Below are 24,777 nucleotides of genomic sequence, written 5' to 3' on the forward strand. Positions count from 1 at the left end.
AGCCACTGGAAGCAGTTTGGGTGGGTCTGCATGTTGGGTGGCATGGTGTCTCAGGCAATCACCAAGGCAGAGTGAATGAATGTTGTTAGCTAGATTAATGGAAACTCACATGGCGGCTGTCTGAGTGGGCATGAGGGGAATGGGGAAAGCTCAACAAAGAAACAATGGCTTTTGCCGGCTCCTTCATCCAGGAGAAAACGGCACCTCCAGCCCTCACCCTGAAGTCAGATAATTCATTTCCTCTTTGTATGTCCCTGGATCCTTCTGAGCTGCTGCCCTACGGCTGGAGCTCAGAGCAAGTGAGTCAGTAAATCCGTAAGTCCGTGCATGGTCCCTTTAAGAGCTTGAGACTCCAGCTATCCTCTTGTCACTCAGCCATCATCTCTGCTGGTTTTCACAGATTGAAATTTTGGGGACTTTTCTGTCACTGGAACACTGGGCTGGGGAGTCTGGTGTGGGTCTGGGACCCCTCACTCCTCCAGGGGAGACCTCCACAGCCAAGGTAACCCTCCCGATTTTTAATGGTCACACACAGGTGTGGGACCAGGCCGTTCTGCATCTCTTCCCTTCCTACCAGTCTCGAGGTGGCTTCTTTTGTTTGTCCTTAGTTGTAGGACTTCAGTTCAGCTAGATTTTAGGCAATTCTCAATGACAGTTGTTCTGTAGTTCAGTTGTAAGTTTGATGCAATTGTGACAGGAGGTGAGCACAGAATTTACTCTGCCATTTTGACGGAAAATCCCTCCATCTTTCAATTGTACAGAAAAATCTATATAAAATAGCTTACCTATGTAAAATAACTGGGTTGGCTTTTACCTTCTGCAGTTCTTGTTTAATTTAACTGCTTTGTTAGTGATTATAACAGAATGAACTAAATTACACAGATATTGAAAAGTAAGCTACTCACTTATCTACTTTCTGAATTTGAAGCAAATGACTATTTTTAAATTAAAAAAGTTAAATTTACTGGGGTGACAGTAGTTAGTAAAATTACATAGGTTTTAACTATAGTTCTATATCATCTATATATCACATTGTGTGCTCACCACCCAGTCAATCCTCCTTCTGTGACCATATATTTGGCCCCCTTTACCCTCTTCTACCATCCCCCGTCCCCTCTTACCCTCTGGTAACCATTAAACTGTTATCTGTGTCTATGAGTTTTTGTTCCTTTATTTGTTTGTCTTATTCCTTTGTTGCTTTCAGTTTTATGTCACATATGAGTGAAGTCATATGGTTCCCAACTTTTTCTGACTTTTTTTTTGCTTAGCATAATAATCTCAAGATCCATCCATGTTGTCGCAAATGGCAGTATTTCATCTTTTCTTATGGCAGAGCAGTATTCTATTGTGTATATATACCACATCTTCTTTAGCCAATCAACTATTGAAGGACACTTTGGTTGGTTCCATGTCTTGGCCACCATGAATAATGTTGCAATGAACATAGGGGTATATACATATCTTTACAGATAAGCGTTTTCTGATTTTTTGGGTAGATACCAAGGAGACAGATTGCTGGGTCATACAGTAATTCTATTCTTAATTTTTAGAGGAACCTCCACACTGCCTTCCATAGTGGTTGCACCAATCTACATTCTCACCAATAGTGTATGAGGGTTCCTTTTTCTCCACAGCCTCTGCCACACTTATTTATTTGTCTTGATGATGATAGCCATTATAATAGGTGTGAGGTGATATCTCCTTGTGGTTTTGATTTGCATTTCCCTAACAGCTAGTGAAGTTGAGCATTTTTAAAATATGTCTGTTGTCTTCTTGAGAAAAATTTCTGTTCACATCCTCTGACCATTTTTCAATTGGATTGTTTGTCTTTTTGTTGTTGAGTTGTATGAGTTCCTTATATATTTTGGATATTAGCCCCTTATCTGAGGCACTGTTTGCAAATATCTTCTCCCATTCCGTTGGCTGTATCTATATTTTGTTGATGGTCTCTTTGCTGTGCAGAAGATTTTTAGTTTGATGTAGTCCCATTCATTTATTTTAGCTTTTATTTTCCTTGCTTTTGAGGTCAAATTCATAAAATCTGCATTGACCCCGAGGTCCATAAGTTTGGTACCTATGTTTTCTTCTATGCAGATTATTGTTGAAAAACTTAAATAATACTTTAAATTACCCTAAACTTTTGTAATTTTTAAAATATCTTTAGACAAAAGATCTTTGGCAGGTCTCTGCAATTTCTATTCTTATTGTCCATCCAAAATTTTTAATTATTTTGTAATTTTCAACTTTAAAATAGCACATGAAGATTTTATAGTTTCCAGGTCTATTGAGCACTTCTAAAACTTCAGGGAATTTTAGCCTGCAGGATTATGAGATATTTACCTCTCCATCCCCACTCACCCTACCCCCAGATATTGAAGTCCACTGATAACATTTTATCATGAGTTCAAAGGATATGAGACAAAAGAGGTAATTCAATAAAAGAGGATGACAGGGCTGTGAGAATTCAACCAGACTTAGGCTTATTGTCTCTTTATTATTTGAGTCATTCCAAAAATCCGAAACTGACTCACAATTAACTTAGCTACCAGTTTTCTTTGTAGTCATACTCAAACCACTTCCTTGGGGTCTGGTTCCATGACATCAACATACATTTGGGGGGAGGGGGAGCCTATGATAGCAAACGAGATACACACGGGGATCAGGTACTTTAACAATAAAAATAACTCTATGAAACTAAGTGTTGTGTTTACAAACTGGCTGAAAGTTGTTTTACATTTTCTCAGAGTGAAGGGAACTTTCCAGCGAAATGGTAATTACTGCTCCCTGCAACTAGCCGGTGCAGTTATCAGCATCTGGAGACTGCCTTGAGATTTGAAAATGGCCATAGCGAATGTAGCCTAAAGAAATACTTGTATCTCTTCAAGTGTAACATTATCAGGGGACACCTAGTACTTCTCCACTGAGAAGTGTAATTGCAGTGAGCCACTGGTGGATTGACATGGATAAAAGATATCTCTGACACCATCTGCTTGTTTGGCAGCACTAGGTCTGACCCTGCAGAAAATATAACTTGACTTCACTTTCAACATTGTCTTTCCAAATCAGGCCCAGCCAAACACCAAATCTAATCAGCCTGGTTCCTAAAACTCTTCCCACTACCCACCATCACACCCAAGGCCCAGTGTCCAAATACAAATCTATCTTTAATTTTCATCCTGGTTTATAGGAAGCTCCCTGGCCTCAGACTCATTTTTAATCAACGGAATCTGCTCTTTGGGTTTTGTTTGGGTACTTACGTGGTCTTCCCATAGGATGTATTCCCACTTAGCAGTTTTTACCTCCAGGGCCCCAGATTCTGCCCAGTCTAGCTACAAGGTGGGAGCTGACAGCCAGAATAAAGTGGGCTTTCAGGAATATGTTCAAAATTTACTGAATTGAAGGACGATGACAAAAAAGTGGTCCATAGAGTTAAACCAGAACTTGTACCAACATCCAAAGCCACATTGTGCTGAGGGATAACAGGAAAGTGAAAACACGGCAGCCTTCTAACAGTGATGGTTCCAGAATTTCTTAAAGGAAAGTTGATGGATGGGAATCTGGTCAGAAGAGAAGGCTAAGTGACTAATTCGGAAGCTATACTTGCTATTTGCATAGCTAGCATACTAATTTTACTTATATATTTTAAAGAGCAGTTTGTGTAGAAAGCTCAATTCTTTTGCTTAGAATGTGTATCGTTTGAAGGTAAAATATTTATTTTTGTAATGATGGTGAGACTCTTCAACCATCTTTTGCCCCAGCACTCACCTACCACTAATTTATTTTTAACCAAAGTTTACTGGGGTGACAGTTGTTCACCTACCACTAATTTTAAGAGGCCATATAATTCAGAGTGGAAGTCTTGCGATAATATGATCAAGATAAAAGCCTGTTAAAAGTAAAATGCAAATGGCTCAACCACCCCATATGCTGGTTTTAAATAATTATGTTCATTGTAAGAAGTGTAAGGAGAAGGTACTTACAAGTGTAAGGAGAAGACCCTGCCCCTACTCCTGCTCCTGTCCTCCAGAATCCTGATTTTATGCATGATCTACCGTCCTCCAGAGGCCCCCCACTTGAGGGAAGGTAAGCACCATCACAAGCCCTGGAAGTGAATCGTGATGGATCTTAAACCATTCACGAACATCCACTCATAAGCTTTCCGTTCCTTTGGCCAGTGTTTGGTATAAGCATGGACAAAAGACCCTAATCTGGCCAATGAATGTAAGAAGTCTTCTGGGACATGATTTCCTAGTTCTTAAGACAAGCCACAGGAAGAAAAGGGACCTTTCTGCTTCTGAGTGTTGTGGTTCGGAACTACTGCAGTTGTGAGGCAGGAAATCATCTAACCTGCAAGAAGACAGAGCAAGAGAATGCAGAAAACCAGACCTCACTGTACCTGGATTTCTCTACCTCTGCACTTCCTGTGAAATAAGATAAGAAATCACCTATTATTTGTTACTTTGACTTGGGTTGGCTATTCTCTTACTTACAGACAAAGATAACCTATTTTATAGCTAACTGAAGGGAAGAAAAATGACTTCTTAAAAAATGTGGCATCCTTCTATTGCTTTGGATGGAAAGCACTGTGAAGGATGTAGAGGTTAAAGAGATGCAGCCCCAGTGTGGCCAGAGACGAGCATCTACAGTAACTCTCCACAGCTGACTGGGAGCAGACAAGTGTCTAACACCAAAGGCCATGTTAAGACAAAAAACAGACAAACTTAACAAAATCAGCTCAAATTCAAATAAACAGAATAATAAAGACATGATCATCTACAAACAGTATTTACACTAATTTTTTTTTTAAATCTTCTATTGAGCTAAACTCTACCTCCATGTTACCATTTTATTCATCACTTTTGGGGAACAAGTACGTTTTTAAGTGCAATAAAGTTGAAGTGAATCAAGTTCCTTTATACAGACATTATGACCCAATTGTCCAGGTTCAGAAGCAAGAGTAATAAAACTGGTCTACTTCTTTAAGATGGCATGAGGAAAAAAATTAACCATCATGAGGCTTCTGAAATTTTAGTTGCCTCATAAAAATGCTGTAATATCACCTCAAATCAACTACCAGTAATTATAAAGAAATTATAAGGGGCCAGCCCGGTGGCTCAGGAGGTTGGGGCTCCGTGCTCCTAAACCTGAAGGCTGCTGGTTCGATTCCCACATGGGCCAGTGGGCTCTCAAACACAAGGTTGCCAGTTCGATTCCTCGAGTCTAGCAACGGCAACTGGACCTGGAGCTCAGCTGCGCCCTCCACAACTAAGACTGAAGGGACAACAACTTGACTTGGAAAAAAGTCCTGGAAGTACACACTGTTCCTCAATGAAGTCCTGTTTCCCCTCCCCAATAAAATCTTAAAAAAAAAAAGAAATTATAAAAATCAATTAGAGGAATGATGATTCTCTTTCACAGTTTGTTTTTTTAGACATCAACACTGTTCAACTTTATGTTCTTTTATAGGCATTAATATGGAAAATAAACATAAACCTGTAAGTATGGTGATTATAATTTCTTATATTATCAGTTCTCCATAGTTTTAGTTCTAGAGACAGGTTCCCTCAAAGGACTATATTTACCCACAGTTGGACTTCAACATATAAGGAGTAGGAAAAATTTGTTATGAACAATTGATTTGAAATATAAAATATGTGTTATAATTCCTCTCAGGTCAAAAATTTGGCAATCCTATCAATAGAAATTTTAATCTTGTTTTTGCTTATCCCTATGCATATTTTATTATTTTAACAACAAATTCTATTTGTATTATCCAGGTTAAAAATTACACACGTCAATTGTCTTGGAAAAAAAATCTGTCAAGCTGCTATGACTCTATAGTCTTCAATGTGATTTACTCAAGATTGATTTGATTTCACATCCAGCAAAGAACAGAATCCTCTCGTAAATGACTCTCACTCCTTCATCCTGTAAAACCCAGATTTTTCAGTCTCCTGAAGTATTAAAAATGTAGCCTCATGCACCATTACACTGTGTAGTTCCTGGTTGAAACAATTATATCAAGAAGGTGCTGGGGGCCGCAGTGATGCTTACAATAAAGACTATTGACCTAGAAATTTATAGCCACTTTTCTTAGATATACTTTTCACAAATACATTTAAACAAACATAACATACAGGTAATATACAGAATGAGTTATTAATTAAGCAAAGACAAACTCTAAGACTAGTTTTTGGGGTATCCTGTAGAAATTGGACCTATTTTTTTCCCTTGATAAAATGCATTCCACCACAGCCAAGAGAATTTAAACTACACTTTATTCCCACAACAAACCCAAAGTAGGTTAAGTAACCACCAAATGTGGCTTTTGGTTCAAGAGTCATAAAGTAATTAAGTATTTTCAATGATGTATTTATTTTAAGAGAAACATACTAAATGCCCATGACAAAAAATAAGATCATAATCTACAACTGCTACCTCCCCGCTAACAAATATAAATTCCAAGGTCAGGTTGGACAATCCCAGATGGAATATGCCAAGAGAAAATGACAATTGCAGCGACACAGAATGTTGCTTGAGTGGGTCGTGTAACCAATATGACTAAGTGAACACATTGGTGTTCAAATAATTATGCTCCTGGTTTGGAGCATTTCTCCCCTTATTAACCACTCTTGACATACAACCAGCCCAGACCAGAAATGTAAAACCTGAGACTGGGACATGCCTGGGCACTGAACCTTACCAAAATTCTGAGACTACATTCTCAGAGAAAAATGCCACCTGGTAATTAAGGCTCCAATGTTTTAACTTGCCATGAGTTCATCAAGCAAGCAAATGTCAGTAATTTATTAAGCTCCTTTCCCTCACTTTCTCCTATCTTGTATTCATCAAGGAACAAACAGGTAAGTATTTGTTTTTTCAAATGTCTTTTAAATAAAATTATTTAAGCCACTTACTGTTTATTGAGTACTAGCTTCTGATGCTGGCTTTTATCTACGTCATCTTTTATCTTTTTCATATTTTGCCAATTCTGTTGGCAGACCTTTCACATAAGGACAGTGATATTACACAGTTATGCTATTTAAATAAATACTGAAAAAGAGAAGCAACATGAACAAGACACTGGTGTTATTCACACATTATAGCCAAGTCCAATGTCCTGAACAACAAGTCTAAAAGATGAGCCAAATGATAGAAAGTCTCTTGGTGAAAGTATAATTTGTTTCTATTTTCCTAGAAAGCAATATGGCAACATTCTAAAAAGCCTTAGCATTTTTCATATCCTTTGACTCATCAATTCCATTTCTAGGAATTCTTCTTAAGAGAATAATCATGGGATTACTCAAAATACAGTGACAAAGTTGATTGTTCCAGGTTTTTATAGAAATATCAAACTGTTATAAATAATTGTGCAAAAGCAGGAAATGCATTGATTTTTTTTATGGTACAACCATATATTATAATGCCATGCATGTATAAAAAACATGTTGTAAAAGAATATTTAATATGGTTACCTAAAACACAGAAGGTTAGTAAACATTTATTGAAAAATGAATAATATTGGATCTGATTCATTAACAGGTAAAACAATAGACATGTGTAGAGTACTTTTTCATTTTTATAAACAACATACATATATCTGAATTATACAAAATGTTTCCAGAGAGTATTGGGAACTAGATTAACTGCAGATTCTTCTCTTTGCTTGCCTTGATTGTTAAATTTTTTTCTCTAATAAACATAATTATTTCTGTATTATGAGAATGTAAATATACAGAGGGTGCCAAAAAAATGTACCCACATTTTAAGAAAGGAAAAAACTATATTAAAATTACACTGACAGTAACCACTTTGAGCACCTCTTATAATTGCAGAAGTCAAACTTGACTTGTATTCATCTTTTGTTATTAGTATATATTGAGTGTTACAATTTTAATACAGTTTTTTTTCCTTTCTTAAAATTTGTATACATTTTTTGGCACCCTCTGTACACACACACACACACACACATCCATAGGCCACTAAATAGTTATGTTGAAAGCTATTAACAAGTAGGGTAAATTGAACCAATTTAGCTAAAAAAATATGAAACTATGGGCCTTGGCAATATACATTCAGAGGGACAAAACTGTTCAAATTATGTGGACTTTAAATAGCATTCATTTTCAGATCCCATAAAATAGAATAATAATAATGAATCAACATTATAAAATTTAATATGCCTATCAAACAATAAAGTAGAAATTACTTGTTATCACTCTATAGCTTTTGCCACATATTGGCTTCAGATCCGTCATAGCTAAATGGAGCATCATTCAGTTACGTCTCATCTATATGATTAATTTGTCCAAATGCTAGGAAATTAAAGCCACAATCTCATCTGAGTCTAAAACAAGCAATTAAACTTGTCCTCATGTTACTAATGAAATGCAACCCTAATAAAATCTAGCTTCACAAATGTGCTGAATAAAGAAATAGCCTCAATTGTAGTAAATAATGTTTTAACAATACGTTTTAGTGAAAGTCGACATCCTTCACAGCTATGCTGTCCAATGAGGCAGCCACTAGCCACCAGTTTAGCACCTGAAATGTGGCTGGTCCCAACTGAGATGCGCGGTAGGTATAAAATGGAGACCAGATTTCACAGACTTTGTATGGAAAAAAGAATGTGATAGATCTCATGTATAACTTTAAAATATTGATTATATGTTGCAATTATAATATTTTGGAACTACTGAGTTAAAATATACGATTAAAATAAATTTAACCTTTAAACCTATTTTAATACGGCTACTTAAATGTTAAATGATATATATGTATATGTGGCCCACATCTATGGCTCACATAATACTTCTATTAAATAGCACTGATCTAGTAATCAAACCAATTTACCAAAATCCTGGTAACATACATGTAAATGCTTGAAGTAGTTTGATGTGAGAGAAAAGCTTTCTATTCAGATGACCAGAAGAAACTCATTCCTGCTCAACTATGCACTACCTCAGAAACTTTGGGGAAACTGCTCACCTGATGAACTGCAGTTTCTTCATCTGTAAAACAGAGCTTTTTAATGGGGTATATTGAGGATTTAAATGACCTATACGTGGCATGTCATATAATAGGTACCCATTAAATACCAATGGTTTCCTCTTCAGTCTTTAACTTAAATGTTTAAAAATCTGTATTTTTGCTTTACAAAACAGAAAGAGCATGTATGCCAAAATTATTTGTAATTTTACGACCTGGAGATAACTATTGTTATTGTTTGTTTGGATGGATAATCTCCCAGTCTTTTTTCTATAGTTATATAGATATAGATGTAACATTTTCAGAGGGAAAGAAAAAGATAAGCCATTTTATACAAACTGTTTTGTAACCTTATTTTTAATTGCCTAGCAACTTATTGCAACTATCTGTGACATTAAAAATCTTTAATATAATTATGAATGATAGTTGTTATTTAAATGTGTGGATATATCATAATTGATGAAGCTAATTCCATGTTTGTTGGCTATCTAGTCATTTTGAAGATTTTGCTCTCACTAAAAAGGGAAAAAACAATATTGAACATCCTTGAAGCCAACTATTTGTTTTACTTCTATGATTATTTCCTTGAAGATTATTTCTAAAGAGAAAATGTTATTAACATTTATGAAGATTTTGGATGCAATATTGCCAGATTGCTTTCCAAAAGAGATTGCACACCAATCCTGTATAAAAATGCCCATTTGTCCCGTATTTTAACCATAGATAAATTTATGTTATGTTTTACCATTTTGTAGGTAAAAATCTGAGTACTTTTAAATTTTTTATTGCTTTGATGAGTAGAGGTTTTCATAAATTTCTTTGTCATTGTATTTAGAATTACCACCCAGAGTTCCATGGATTGCCAGCATGACATCTGTTCACTTCCCAGTGTCTGCACCATATACTCTGTATCCCCACCTGTTACTGTGGTAAATAAATCATCAGTGCTTAGTCCTCCATTTGTGTATTATATTCCATTGCTGGATTCTTCTCAGTAGCATCAAACATAATGATATTTCTCCCATTTTGAGTAAAACAAAAAAGAAAACTACAACGATGAAGTCTGGCCCTCCTTTCTTGCTCTCCTTTGCAAAAGATCTTCTCAAAAGCGTTGTCTATTCTCATTGTCTTCAGTGTTCTCCATCCATTCACTCAAATCCAACCCCATCAGGCATTCGTTCCCACTTCTTTTATAGTCACCGAAAACCTCCATCTAAAGCCACAATGATCAGTCCTATTCTGTTTGACTTAGCCTCGTTTACTCAGAGCATGACCCCTCCTCAGCTCACACTGCTGACCACTTCCTCTCACTTGCCTTCCAGGGCAGCACACTCTTGGTTTTCTTCATATCTCCCAGACCCTTTCTCAATGTCCTTTGGTTACCCCTCTTCTCGCTGACACCTGAATGCCAGCAGACCCAAGGGATCAGTTTTTGATCTTTGATGTTGTCTCTTTACTCGTTTTGATGATCACATCCAACTGCATGCTGATGACTCACACACATGTATCTCCAGCTCAGATCTCTCTCCTAACCTGCAGACTCACAGAACTGACTGCTTTCTCAAAATTGGTACTTAGATATCTGACAGCACCTCAGACTCAACATGTCCAGACCTAAAAGGCAGGTCTTCCCCGCAGTCAAATCCTGCTTCACTTAGTCTTTCCCATCTCAGTTGATAGTAACTCTATCCTTCCAGTTGCTCAACCCAACAACATTGGCCTATTCTCTTGTTGCTCTCTTTTTTTTCACATACCTTATGAAATCTGTCAGCAGATGGCTTTAATTTTAAAATATATCCAAAAGCTATTTCACACCACTTCTACTTGCTGATCTAGGCCATCATTATCTCCCATCTGGATTACTTTAATAAAGTGTACAATTTTTTCCCCTCCCTACCTCCACCTTAAACACAACTGTGAAAGTGATCCTGCTAACTCATGAGTTAGGTCTTGTTACTTTGCACGTTTCTCTCACACTTCTGCTTCCAACAGCTTCCTGTATCTAAAAGTTTTTACAATGTCCAGTTGGTACAAATTCATAATGAATAATCCCTCTGATGTCAAAAAAGGTTAGGAACATTGTTGCAACAAAGTTTGTGAACTTAATTGTCAGACCTCATATAATAGCAATGGTCCTCATTATTGCTTCCTCCCACCCCCAGAATTTTTCTATTTTTGCTTATTTCTTTTTTTAATGGAAAACGGAAATTCAGATTAATTTTTAAAACCTTGTGAATAATTTTATTAGAATCACATTAAATTTGTAGGCTGAGGGAGAAAATATCTATAATTGTTGAATCTTCTGTTCAAAAAATAAGGTATGGCTTATTCAAGTCGTATGTTCTTACGTAACATTTTCAAGTGTTCTCCCAGGAGTATAGATCATTTCTTGTTAAACAAGTTCCTACATATTCTATAGTTATTGTTGCTATTGCAAAGTACGTTTTTTTCATTCATTATATCATCTTTTAGCTGGCCATTGTTTGTCTATAAAACCAAGTTTGGTTCTATTTATGTTAATTTTATATCACTAAATTATCTTATTACTTGTTTAGATTTTTTTCTTGTAAATGCCTTGGATTTTCCAAATAAAAACTCATTATCTGCAAATAAGATAACTGTAGCTATTTCTTTCAGTGTTTTATAACTGTCTTTCTCTTGTCTAATTTTCTTGCCTAGAATATACAGAATAACATTAAATAATGGTGGTGATGGCAGATGCTTGTCAGTTATGAAAATGCTTCTATTGTTTCCCTTTACGTTTTGAAGGGTTTATATATTTTATAATGGTAAATGTATTCATCATAATTGTAACATTTTAACGTGTTTTTAAGAACAGATGCTCAAATTCTTAATGATATTTTAGTGTCCATGAAGGTCATCTACAGAAGATCTACTTAGATTCATTATTTTAATGTGCTGGTGGATCCTCATTGCAAACATTTTATTTAGGATTTTTGTATCAATAGATGTGAGACTAGGCTACCATTTTCTTTTGTGTGCAACACTTTTCAACTTTTCTATCAATGCAATGCTGCTTCATAAACATAACTTAAAAGTTTTCTTCTTTTCTATGCCCTGGAACAGTTAAATAGCAATGAAATGTACTTTGTTCTTCATATTTTAAATTAGTAAACTTTATTGTTTAGAGTAGTTTGAAGTGTACGATAAATATGAGCAAAAGTACCGAAAAATCCCCTATTTCTTCAGTCCTCACGTATGTACAACGTCCCTACTGTCAACATCCTGTACCACAGTGGTGCATGTATTACAATCAATAAACCTACACTGATGCATCATTATCATCAAAAGTCCGTCATTTACATTAGGTGTGCATTCTGTGAGTTTTGATAAATGCATAATGGCACGTGTCCACCACTGTAGCATCATACAGAGAATTTCACTGCCCTAAAAATCTGTGCTCTGCCTATTTATACCCTCCTCCCCCTAACCTTTGGGGTTAGTCTGGAAAGGACTTATGTCCTTTCCAGAAAAGTCCTTTCCAGACTGTCATAGAGTTGGAATCATACAGTATGCAGCCTTTTCAGATTAGCTTCCTTCGCTTAGTAATATGCATTTAAGTTTCTTCTATGTCTTTTTATAGCTTGATAGCTCATTTCCTTTTAGTATTGAATAATATTCTCTTATCTGGATGTAGCAGTTTATCCATTCACCTACTGAAGGATATCTTGGTTGCTTCCAAGTTTTGGCAATCATTAATAAACCTGCTATAAACATCTATGCTCAGGTTTTTGTGTGGACATAAGTTTTCAACCACTCTGGGTAAATATTAAGGAGAGAGTCTACAGAAGTCTGAATATGATTTGTGTAGGTATAGTTTTTTTGGAGTATTTGTCATCTCTGGTATTTTCTGAGCTTCCTGGATCTATGGTTTGGTGTCTGACATTAATTGGGGGAAATTCTCAGTCTCTGTTGCTTCAAATATTTCTTGTATTCTTTCTTCTTCTTTTGGTATTCCCAGTATATGTATGTTATGCCTTTTGTAATTGTCCCAATCAATCTTTCCCTTAGTTTTGAAATTTTTCCTCTATAATAAATTAAATTATTAGAGATATTTTCTGTTTTCTGTATGTCTATTTTGTTCTACTTATCTGCTGCATATTCCCAGACATTTAAAACTTTCTAATTTATTTTGATATTATATATCTATATTTGGCTGTGCAAGTTTCACCCCCACATCCCACCCCCAGTTATTCTTCATTTTGAAACTTTGGCTCATCTTACAAGCTTAATCTTCCTAATAAATTAGGAAAAATCTCTTTAACAAGGTCAGGATGGGGAGGGGAGAGAGGATATTTGTTTTATAATTAGAGACTTAAACTAAGTGCATGGTTGAGTTAACACTTTAGTGTGACTGAGTTTCAATTAAAGTGTAATTAATTAATTAATCAATCAACACATATAAACGATATATTATTAATTTTTTTTCCTCAACTTTATTGCAAGATGGAAGGAAAACAGGAAGGCAGAGAGGCAGGGAGGGAGGAGGCTCTTAGGAGACCGAAATGTGTCTGTTACGGAGGAAAAAGTGACCTTCACCACAGATGTGTAAAAAAGAAGCTTAGGTCAGGAAAGCTTCACACTGTACCTAGGATTTCTTACTTTTCTAGTAAAGAGCCCAATGAGAGTACTATTTTCATCATGTTTCAACCTTATATAAATCTTTAAAACCATTATTTCAGGGATATTATCTTGAAGAAATTATCTTGACTATTCAATGGTCAATCTGAATATTTATCGATTGACTGTATTCCAATCACATAGTAACCATGAAAACAGTAAATCAGAAATATAGTAACCTCCCACAAAACTATAAATTTAGTGGCAAAAATCTATATAATTCAAGTAGTTTCTTTTTTTTTTTTTTTTAACTTTTATTTATTTTAAGTGTGTTTTTCCAGGACCCATCAGCTCCAAGTCAAGTAGTTGTTTCAATCTAGTTGTGGAGGGCGCAGCTCACAGTGGCCCATGTGGGGATCGAACTAGCAACTTTTGTTGTTAAGAGCACAGTGCTCTCACCAACTGAGCTAACTGGCCACCCCCAATAATTCAAGTAGTTTTATCTTATTACCTGTATATGTCTTCTAACTGCAGATCAAAATCTTGAAGTTTCTTTTGATATTTCTCTGTTAAGTCACAGAACTCATTAAAAATTAAAGATTTCAAATCAGAATATGGGCATTCCAAAGTTTCTAATTCTGTAGGCAGTTTACCAAGCACGTTATTCCTTTCTTCTGAAGAATGATCTAGTATCTGAAAAATAATTACGTGATTATTTTATTTAACACAAATGACAAATTGATAAACAAATTACTATCTGTATGACACTTACTTTCATACTCCAGTCTGAAAGACTACTTTCTAATCTCTGTTGCTCCAGGCTAAGTCTTTCAAACACAGCTTTCAATTGTTTTTTCACAAAGTCAACCTATAGGACATTTAAAACAAGTAATATGCAAATAATTGTGATTCATCCAATATTTACATTTAAAGTTACAGGAATTATTCTCAAAAGCAAATAACTGATAAAAAATTATATAAGAGAAAGTCCTTCAAGGACCTGTGGAAGAGGTTTAAGAGATGCCATAGCCAGGCAGTGCTTATCAGAGGGGCCTTCTAGACACATAACCCAAAAATGAGCCTAGGAAGTACAGTGGGGTCCTAGCCCCTTGTACCCACATTTTGGGTTTGTTTGTGGTAAGGCAGAGAGCTTACCAGATTGTCGGTGTCAATCACCCTTCATTCCCTTGAATCCTTGCCTAAAATCCCCAGCTAGGCAAGGGATTTTTAATATTTTTAAAATTATTATTTATTAAAGCAATATAACAACTCTACAGAATAACTGAAAAATAGAGTAAGAAAAATCACCTAATCTACTGTAACTATGATGATGGAGCTTATGCTCCAATCAGGGAAGGCAGACAATAAACTAATGAAAAATAGCTAAGAAATTATCAGAAGGTAAGTAATGTAAAAGCAGGGTGAGGTCCTAGGGAAAGACTATGGCTTCTCTCAAGTGGGTGATGAGGACAGGCCTTTTGGAGGAGAGAATATTTAAGCGAAGACCTAAAGGACAAAAATTGCCATCACTGGGATGGAGGAAACAGCCCGTGCAAAGGCCTCGAAACAGAAAAGATCAGGGCATGTGTGAGGAACAGAAAGAAGGCCAGCATCGTGTGACAAGGTCTAGGAGGGAAGGATGTGTCAGGTAGAGGAGACTGAAGAAGCAGAGAGGGGCCTGATGTATCGGGAGGAATGATGGGCCAGCAGGAGCCCAGAGGGAATTTATTAGGGCACGTGACTTGACCCTTCTGCACTGAAGATAGATTCCAGAATGTATCGGGAGGAGGGCAAGGATGAAAACAGGGAGACTAGTTATTAGGTCATTGTAACATTCCAGGTGAGAAATAATCATGCTTGGACCGATTTAGGGATATTTTTAAGATATTGAGTAGACAGAATTTGCTACAGCTTGTATTAAAATACACAAGACACACATGTTTGTTTCTTATCTCAAAATGTTTTAGTTGGGACAAAAGTGAACTATCACATTATTAAAAGTAAAGGTAATATACTGACCTCTTCGAGTACTTTCATTGAGTTAAACTCAGTATGTGAATGTGAATGCTGTGAAATGTGATGCTGTCTGTATTTTAGGTCTGCTCTCAATTGCTGAATAGGATTTATCACATTTTTAAGATATGTGCAACATTGTTCTGCTAACTCTTGTTCTATGGGGAAACAAAATTAAATCAAGGTAACACATTATTTTAAGTTTCTTCAAGAACAGGTTTTTAGAGTGTAGACTTATTTTTGGATTCCTTTAGAAAAGCAATACCAGTTAATATTAAAAGAACGTGAAGTGAGTGGCCTACTTTCATCTTCAAAACAAAACTCCCCTTTAAATATAGGATTAAAAAAAAAATCTCACCGAAAGTGGTAAGGTCCAGAAGACATTCATTTCCAATGTTATTTTCACTGAGAAAGGATTTTATCTCAGATTCCATTTTACATCTGAAATAGATATTATCTCAATCATTTTTCACAATCATAAACAAATCATATGTAGGTTGAAAAAATAACTAGTAGTAGAAATTTAATTTCATGTGGTTTTATTCACCTGTTTATTCATTCAGACCATATACTAAATCCCTAACATGGATTAAGTATTTGCCAGACACGATTAACAGACATTTGGTCCTGTCCAAAATGTCCACTGAGACATTTGGTCCACACCAAAATGTCCTGTCCTTGAAATTTGGTCCTATCCAAAACATTTATGAGCATATTTGGTCCATGCCAAATGGTCCTTGATATTTGGTCCTGTCAATAATGTTCACACTTCAGAAAAATGTCTCTTTGTGTTCTCTGCCCATTTTTAAATTGGGTTGTTTGGTTTTTCTGGTGTTGAGTTAAATGAGTTTTATTTATAAATTTTGGATATTAACCCCTTATCAGATGTATCACTGACAAATATCTTCTCCCATTCAGTAGGATGGCTTTTTGTTTTATTGATGGTTTCCTTTGCTGTGAAAAAACTTTTTAGTTTGATGTAATCCCATATGTTTATTTTTTTCTTGCTTCCCTTGCCCGAGGGGATATATCTATCAGTAAAAATATTACTAAGGGTAATGTCTGCAAATTTTCTTCCCATATTTTCTTCTAGGAGTTTTACGGTTTTGAATCTTACATTTAAGTCTTCAATCCATTTTAAATTTATTCTTGTATATGGCACAAGGAGGTGGTCCAACTTCATTTTTTTGTATGTCTGTCCAGATATCCCAGCACCGTTTATTGAATAGACTGGGGGAGAGGGTTTATCATTTTGTGAGAGGTACAAAACTATTACATTGTTTTGTACACCTAAAACTGATTTTTTAAAAAAATGTCCACACCTAGAAAACATCCCTGGGTTCAGAGAGCCTACAACATTTATTTCTATGTTTGCTTTACAGGATTATTACATAAAAAATATGTTTTATTGCTCTGCTAATTGTGCTGTGGCTGTATTGCCAATAACAACCCTTCTTACCTTGGCAGCCTACCTGGTAATGGCAAATGGGGTTAAGTAGAGGGGTCTAGTTTAGAATCTTGCAGAAAAGCAGGGTTTATATTAACTATGCACATTTTGAACAGGACCAAATATCAAGGATATTTTGGCGTGGACCAAATGGCTCTATGGATGTTTTGAATAAGGACAAATGTCCTGCAAGGGCCGCCACTGAGACAGAAAGTGACCACTCCGAGGCAGAAGTAACGGCATGAGCATAGGCAAGCATGAAACATGTCCAAGCACTATTTCATACGGACAGGCTGAGGGGTACTAAGCTGACCTGACCTGCTCAGTAGATCTGTGTTTCAGAAAGATTCCAAAGGCAGCAAGATGGAGGATGGGCTGGTAAGAGGGGTGATCAATAAAAACGGAAAATAAAGGAGGGGATCAGGTATATAAGGACTAATGAAGAGATTATTTTAAACATTAAGAGACAATTGAGGTCCTAGGGGAATGGGAGAACAAGTATATTTGATTTTTATACACTAATATAAGTAATAAATCTTAATGACCTTTCACTATATTATTTAAATATTATACAGTCATTTTTAGAGTAAAACCATAATCAGCTCTAAATGGACATCCCAAAATATTGTAGTTGATCCCTTGCTTATGGCAGATTTAATAAAATCATAGAAAAGAGTTTTGATTCATTATGATTATTAAAATACAAAATTAAGTTGGCATAAAATTAAAAGTTACAACAATTTTTATTGTTGTAATTGCAACAATTACAATACTTTAATACAATGTTTATTTTCATTTTTCTATAAGTGTCTAGCCCTTGTCTACATGCATGTATTTCAAGTCGTAATTATGGCATATGTACCACTTTACATTGGGTTTTTAAAAAATAATACTTTAAAATATTTCTAAATCATTTTCATAATTATCATTTATTTTATATATGTGCAATCTTCTTTGAAGTCAATTCATTTACATGGGACAGGGGTTTTGTTTGTATGTATAAAGGAGAGGTGATCTTCTAGATGACACTTCACTGTGTATTTTCCCAGTATGTACTTTTTGACAGAAATATTTTTACAATTACATTTGAAACTGTCAAATGGAGGATGGTGCATGAGAGTGAAGTAAAACCAGAAGTTATTTCATAATGGATTCGCTTAAACAAAAATGTAGCACTTAAAAAACCACTAGCTCAGTTCCCTTATATTTTCAGCACCAGAGAGCCATATTAGAACATAGAAAACAACAGAAGTGGCTTTGTGCATCTAGGATATGAACCTGCTACTTTGCATGTAATAATTCTAGTAAGCTCCATCCCGACTTTGGAAATCAACAACTTTGACCCGTCAGATAAGAACAGCCCATTTCTCTTATTATCCTGAGTGCCCCACAAATCCAGAAACATTTGTTACGCCCTCAAGAACCTCAAGAATCTTGGGCTAGCTTATGAATGCAGGCTAACGTTTTCCAAGTAGTGTTCTATAAAACAGTAATGTCAATGAGATGCTAGGGGGAAAAGTGGGAAATGGTGAACTAAACAAAATTCGACAAGCTTCTACGGTGCAGGATTTCACAGAAACTTGATTATGTTAAGGTGCAGTAACATTCTCCAAAAAGGGGAAGACATATATTTTCTTAATTTGTAAGACCAATGAAATTGATTGTTCTCCATCGAATATCTTGAACAATATTTCTGTTTTGTGGAATATAATTTAGGAAATATAGGTAAAAATTGTGATGGACGAAAGAATAGTACGAGTGGTAACTCTGGAGAAGAGAACCCTGGCCTGATCCTCATTGACATGCTAGACCAAGTTAGAACTCTGTGGTACATGTAACCTCCTCCACATCTGAAGAGGAGATGAATGTAAGGCAACTTTCCCTGTCCAAATATGCCAATTTAAGTGTCTCCTAATGTTATTTGGCCTTTCCTTGGTACCATTGTATATGATGATACTGCAGAAAACCTCTTGAGGTTTGCCTAGATGATATATGAACCTATTTCCTAGATGTGCCCAGTTGCAGTGCAACCACCTGCAAGATAAACCAGGCTGGTGAAGGACATTTTTGAGTTCTCAGGAATCTACTCTCAGTACAGGTCCTCGTCCTGCCAAGAGGGTGCCAAAGATCTAGATGTAGAATCAGTCTCCTCAGAGCATCAGAAATTACCCAGAGCTTCCTGAGATTTCTAGGGCAACCGCTTAGTTACCCATTTTGGCAGAACAAGAGAAACACGGAGCAAGAGAATAGTAGAGTCAGAAGTCATTTAACCAAACAATAAGCAAAGAAACAGGGATTGTGAGAAACAGAGCAACAGAGTACATTCAAGTTCCACACATGGAACTAATAGCCTGGAGATTTGTAGAAAAGTAGGGCCCCGAGTAGGCTGAACGCCAAAGCTTTTGCTCCTCCAACAAGGAAGGAACTCAGCGGCACTGATACCTTAGGCTCAGCTATTTGATCCACTTCTCACTCCTGAAGTCTGTCAAGTGTACACAGAGGCTGGAGAAGGAAGTCTGACAGCTAACTATTGGCTAATGAACGAGCTCAGGAGCTGGGCGCAGAGAGTTCTCTGGTGCCCTGAGTACCACAGTAAAAACACTGGTCTCAATTTCATCTTTAAAGACACTTTTCCAGACAACATTTAATTGTTGTGGGTAAGACCCCATGATATCCTTTGTATTAATATAAAGGTGATACTTTTAAAATAATGCTTTAAAACTAAAATTCTGAGCAAGAGGCTACATGTATTTCTAACAGAGAGTTGATTAAAAACATCCCTTGTAGGAATTGTAGTAAAAGTAGTAAGCTGGACAAATAAACCTCTCAAACTTTATTATCCAAAAACGGTTAATTAAAATAAAAATTGTAATTCATTATCACATGACCAATATAAATAACTTCCTCTTAAACTGCAAACCAGTCATTCTGAAACAAAGGAGCAAAGGACCCTGGGGAAGTGTATCAAGTTTTTCAAGCGGTGTACTTTGAGAAAACATATTAATTATTAAATATAATTTTATAAATTTAAATGTAAAATATAACTTTATAATTGTAAATTTTGCGTGAGTAGTTTCCTCAGTACAGATGTCAAAGAATTAAAGTTTGGCAAAAATTTTTTTTTTCTACCCAGTTTCCCTAAAAATAAGACCTAGCCGGACCATCAGCTCTAATGTGTCTTTTGGAGCAAAACCTAATATAAGACCAAGACTTATTTTAATATAATATAAGACCCGATCTTATATTAATTTTTGCTCCAAAAGACGGATTAGAGCTGATGATCCTACTAGGTCTTATTTTCGGGGGAACATGGTAGCAATGCTAAACCAATTAGATTTCAGGTGGTGTGAATGGAACCCTAGGGGAAAAAGAAAAAACTGCACAACTCCAAGGTCATGGAGCACAGGAGGTAAAAACAAGTGCTCCAATACCACCTTCAAATAAACTAGTAATTTGCCTTCGACAAAAACTTTAATCCTCTGAACCTCAAGATGCTCATCTGTAAAATGAGGATAGCATTGATTCCTACGCTGCAGCAATATTGTAAGGAGTAAATGAAATAAAGCATGTAAAGTACTTAACATATTACCCAGCACATGCTAAATTACCCAACAAAACTTAGAGATCATTGTAGGCCCCTACCTTCTGAGGGCCCGAGATTCTCAAATGGAGTCTCTCATGGTGATACATAATAATATTGTACTTTAATTTTTTTTTTATTAAAAGCGAATTGTAGATTTTTAAAAGTTGAGAAAAACTGATAGAGCTTAAACTCTTGATTTTCTGATGGTCCCTAAATTCTCCACAAATTGAGCCATATTCTAACTGTCCTCCTTTTACCATTTAAATTTTACTGAACATGTGTTGAAATTAACCTGCTTTCTAGAATAACACAGAACATTTTCTTGGAATTCTTCTTTTTGTACAATTTTTAGCGCTACAAGTTGCAAGACATTAAGGTTATTATATTACTTGAATGTTTCTCACTTCCGTCATCTTTATGTCATCCCAGGTCAACGAAAAGAATTATTTTCCACAAAAATATATATGCACCTCTTCTATCAAGCTCAAGAACAACTTAATATACGCATTAATAAGAGTATGACACAGCCAAGATCAAAAACTTTCACCCATTACATTTGAGCTTGCATCAGTGAGCACCATAATTAAAACCTCCTAAGGGCCTTCTTTTTTATCATGTTTCAAGTTATGCAAATTTTCCAGAAAATTCTTTTCTCATGGGCCCAAACTTCCTCTCCACAAAAGGTAACTTTTGAGGGATAAGATGAATCTGATTTCTTTTTATAGCAGCAGTATGGTGACAAAGTCTATATAATTTTGTTTTTCTATGTTTTAAGTTATACAACGATGTAGAAACATTTCCAATCACGAGCCCTTTACTTCACATGTAGGAATATTTTGACAGAATAAGAAACTCTTATTGCTATAAAAAACACCGAAATCAAAGGTAAATGGTATTTGGAAATTTAACGTAATATAAAATCATAAAAGTTACCTATTTTGATACAAAATATACACTCAAAATATATATTTTAAAAAGCATGTTTCATAAGTACAACCATCATTAAAACTGGTATATATGCCTCAAATGGAGGGAAAACACACCTGCCTTCTCTTTTTGCCTTGCCTTTGGAAAGTTTATTTTTCAAAGATTACAATTAAAATCAAGTATAGAATCATCATCTAATTTTAATTTGTCTTGAAGTAATTCTTGGAAATAATGACAAAAGTCAAAAATCCAAATTGAATGAGCTAGTCATGCACGATGCAGCTACATCTAGAAGTCACTGAGTAACGTGAACCCTTTAGATCATTCATTCATTCATTGGTTGAAAGCATTTATATATCTTCTGCTGCGTATCCTACAAAGAAAAGGATGAACATGATGGGATGCTTGCCCTCGCTTACCACCCTATAGGAAAGACAAATATGTAAACAATACATTAGAATCCAAAGTGCTAGATATGTAAGTCGTTACAAGTGTGAGTGGGAGTGCAGAAGAGTAATTAACAGATAGAGACTATTTTTTTCCCCTAAGGAAAGTAGAAGCATATTAATATATTCACTGAATTCCAAATTAAACTGGAGAAATGAAAGGATTTTAATCTGACTCACATTGAAACTATCACTTTAAATTTTGAATACCATGGTTTAACTGACGTGGAAAGTTATAAAACATCTAATTACAGAAGTGCAAGTCTTAGTAATTCCTAGGTATTCCTATTGCAATTTCCCTCAGTTCTTACCTGATTTCATTTAGCCTGTGATGTTCCCGCCACCACACCTTCTTGTGTTGTTTTATTAGTGTTTGTTCCTTTGATATCTTGGAGGTCTGTACTGCTTTTCTGATCTAGATTTAGAACAAAAGAGGAGCCTACTTAATGTTTTTAAAATGTGTCTTCCACAATACAAATGTTCACTCTATATTTTCTAAGTTAAATACTTAACACTTTTTCATCCTATTAGTTCATCTTCTAACACAAAATCCTCCTTAAAATAAGAGCTTAGTTAAACAAAAAGCTGGGAAGTGGTGAAAGAGAAAATGGTTTGGAATACTGACCAATTTAAGAACTGTTGTTAAAGTATTTATGGGGGGAAAAAGGTGAAGAAATTCAAATAACCCATTAATTCAAACAGTCCCAGAAAATTTTTAAGAGCTTTCCATACTTTTTAACCTTTTGACATATCTTCACTGCCAGCCATCATGAGCCTCATTATTCCCATTTTACAGATGAAGACACGGAAGTTCAGAGATGTTAAAAAACTGGATCAAGATCGAAAAGCGCATAAACATCAGAATCACATGGAACTTTGGTGTATGAATTGGTTTTCATCCAATCCTTCAGCAGAGGATGGGAAAAAGTCATTGGGCAAATTGTTAGGAGGCCTCGCTACAGTTCCAACTTCAGTACCTACCAGAATATGACCTTGAATATGCAATTTTAATCTTTCAACTCCATGACTTCATAGATAAATTTTTGTTTAAAATATTAGGTGAATATTTAAAGATGCTGTGGGGACAGAGCCCCAGAAAGCAGTTTCCAGGCTCTAGGCCTCACATGGAAAGGTGCTGGCTCAGGTAGTAAATGGCCATCAACTGTGACTGGATGGCCATCAGCTGTGGCTAGTTGGCCGTCAGCTGTAACCAGTGAGCCATTGGCCACTAATATAACTGCCGTGGCTACGCTAGCAGTTACATCTAGAATTTACATGGTGTTCCTTTTTGGCCTCACCATGTCCTGCATTCTTATGTGGGGAGTGGGACCAGAGACCCTGCAGGCCGCCCCACACGACAGATACTTAAACAGTGAAAAATCATGTAGCATTGAAACCAAAATTTCAGCTAAATTTAATTTTTTCCCCAATTTTATGACTTTTTAAAAAAATGTAGCAAATAATTAGTATTTGGGGGTTTCTGTTCACAAGTTAAGTTGTATTAGGCCTGGGTCTGTTTGCCTTAAGATCTATTCTTGTCCATCTCCCTGATCTGCTCGATATCAAAGACCAGTCTGTGTTTCTCAGACACACCCCTATCAGCTGGTTTTCAGCTGGGTTCAGCCAAAAGGAGACACTAACAGTGGGAGATTGAAGGGAGGCAGAAAAGGAAAAGCTGAAGCATTTTCTCCATTTGCTCCATCTTTTCTTGACAGTTCTACTACAATTGCAAGTACCTCTGGGTAACCTCAGTTCATGGGATGTGGCACAGCTTTGCTTTTACTAAATGTCCCTCTGATTTAGGCATGGCAGCGACTTCCTGCTGTCATTAATCCTTGTATTGTTTCACTGTCCTATTTGGCTTCTTAGCTTTATCACCTGTGTAGCCATTTCCTGAAGTAAAGGCCCTCTACTCATTAAAGACCGCCTTAAGAGGTATCTGTTTCCAGGTCAGATTCTGACTGATACTCATGTGTATGTAGAACTCAAGTATTCCACATCAATACTTTTAAACATCTACAAAAATGCTACTCAAGTCAGAAACTTGAAGAAAGATACACATTTTATATATTTTTGGCTACTTGAATACTTAGCAGCCTGAATGCTTTAACAGATCAATACTGAAGATATAAAATCTTCAGAAGACAAGTCCTACAAAGAGTCTTTATAATGCATGCTATTTCTAGCTGTCATTCCCTGATTACTTCAACCTTGAGTTTATCTTTGTGCTGTTCTGGTTACTGATTCAAAATTAGGACTATAAGGGGGGAAAATATAACCCAAACATTACTTTAAAAGACACAAAGTCAAAGTCAAATCTTTTCTTCAGGAGGTGTTAAAGTGCTACAATTATGAAATCTAGAAGAAAAGCACATTTAAATAAGAACTAGACACTGCAGGAATACATTCAGAATCTCTATTTTATCCACCAAAAAAATAAAGGTACATAGTATTTTTAAAATCTGACACTCTAGTGTTTGCTTAAGGACTACCTAAAACTAATTCCAACTATTTGTCATCTACAATCTCTAAAGTTTGTTGCAGCAGACACAACTTTTAGAATTAGATTTCTTTGACATATTTGGTCCATGTCGTACAAAAAAAATTAAAACACATGGGTGAAAGATGTAGACACATTTTTATAGCTTAAAAAAAGAAATCAATGCTGCTGCCTTTGGGCCTAGGGAAAGACCAATTAAATAGACTATAAAAGTAAAAATAACGCTACTATTTTTCATTAGACACTTCCAATATTTTGCAGAATGTCCTAATTTTTTTTTAAATAAATTCAC

General features: G+C 35.8%; 1 protein-coding gene across 12 annotated transcripts in view; it reads right to left on the reverse strand.

Moving 5' to 3' along the window:
• Nucleotides 1-24,777, reverse strand: part of CCDC148 (coiled-coil domain containing 148) — a gene marked incomplete at its 3' end in the record, with an annotated part of 459,403 nt that overhangs the window by 364,625 nt on the left and 70,001 nt on the right. For 7 of the 12 annotated variants that reach the window (XM_081052570.1, XM_081052568.1, XM_081052569.1 and 4 more), the window contains 5 exons: nt 22,297-22,400; nt 15,941-16,023; nt 15,589-15,740; nt 14,342-14,437; nt 14,081-14,262 (listed from right to left, as the gene is read on the reverse strand). In XM_081052570.1, coding sequence (XP_080908696.1) covers nt 14,081-14,262; nt 14,342-14,437; nt 15,589-15,740; nt 15,941-16,023; nt 22,297-22,400 — 617 coding nt within the window. The remainder of the gene's footprint in view (nt 1-14,080; nt 14,263-14,341; nt 14,438-15,588; nt 15,741-15,940; nt 16,024-22,296; nt 22,401-24,777) is intronic. The other 5 variants (XM_081052574.1, XM_081052565.1, XM_081052564.1 and 2 more) reach the window with 3 other exon arrangements.

The sequence above is a fragment of the Rhinolophus hipposideros genome, assembly GCF_964194185.1.
Source record: "Rhinolophus hipposideros genome assembly, chromosome: 6".
NCBI classification, from domain to species: Eukaryota; Metazoa; Chordata; class Mammalia; order Chiroptera; family Rhinolophidae; genus Rhinolophus; species Rhinolophus hipposideros.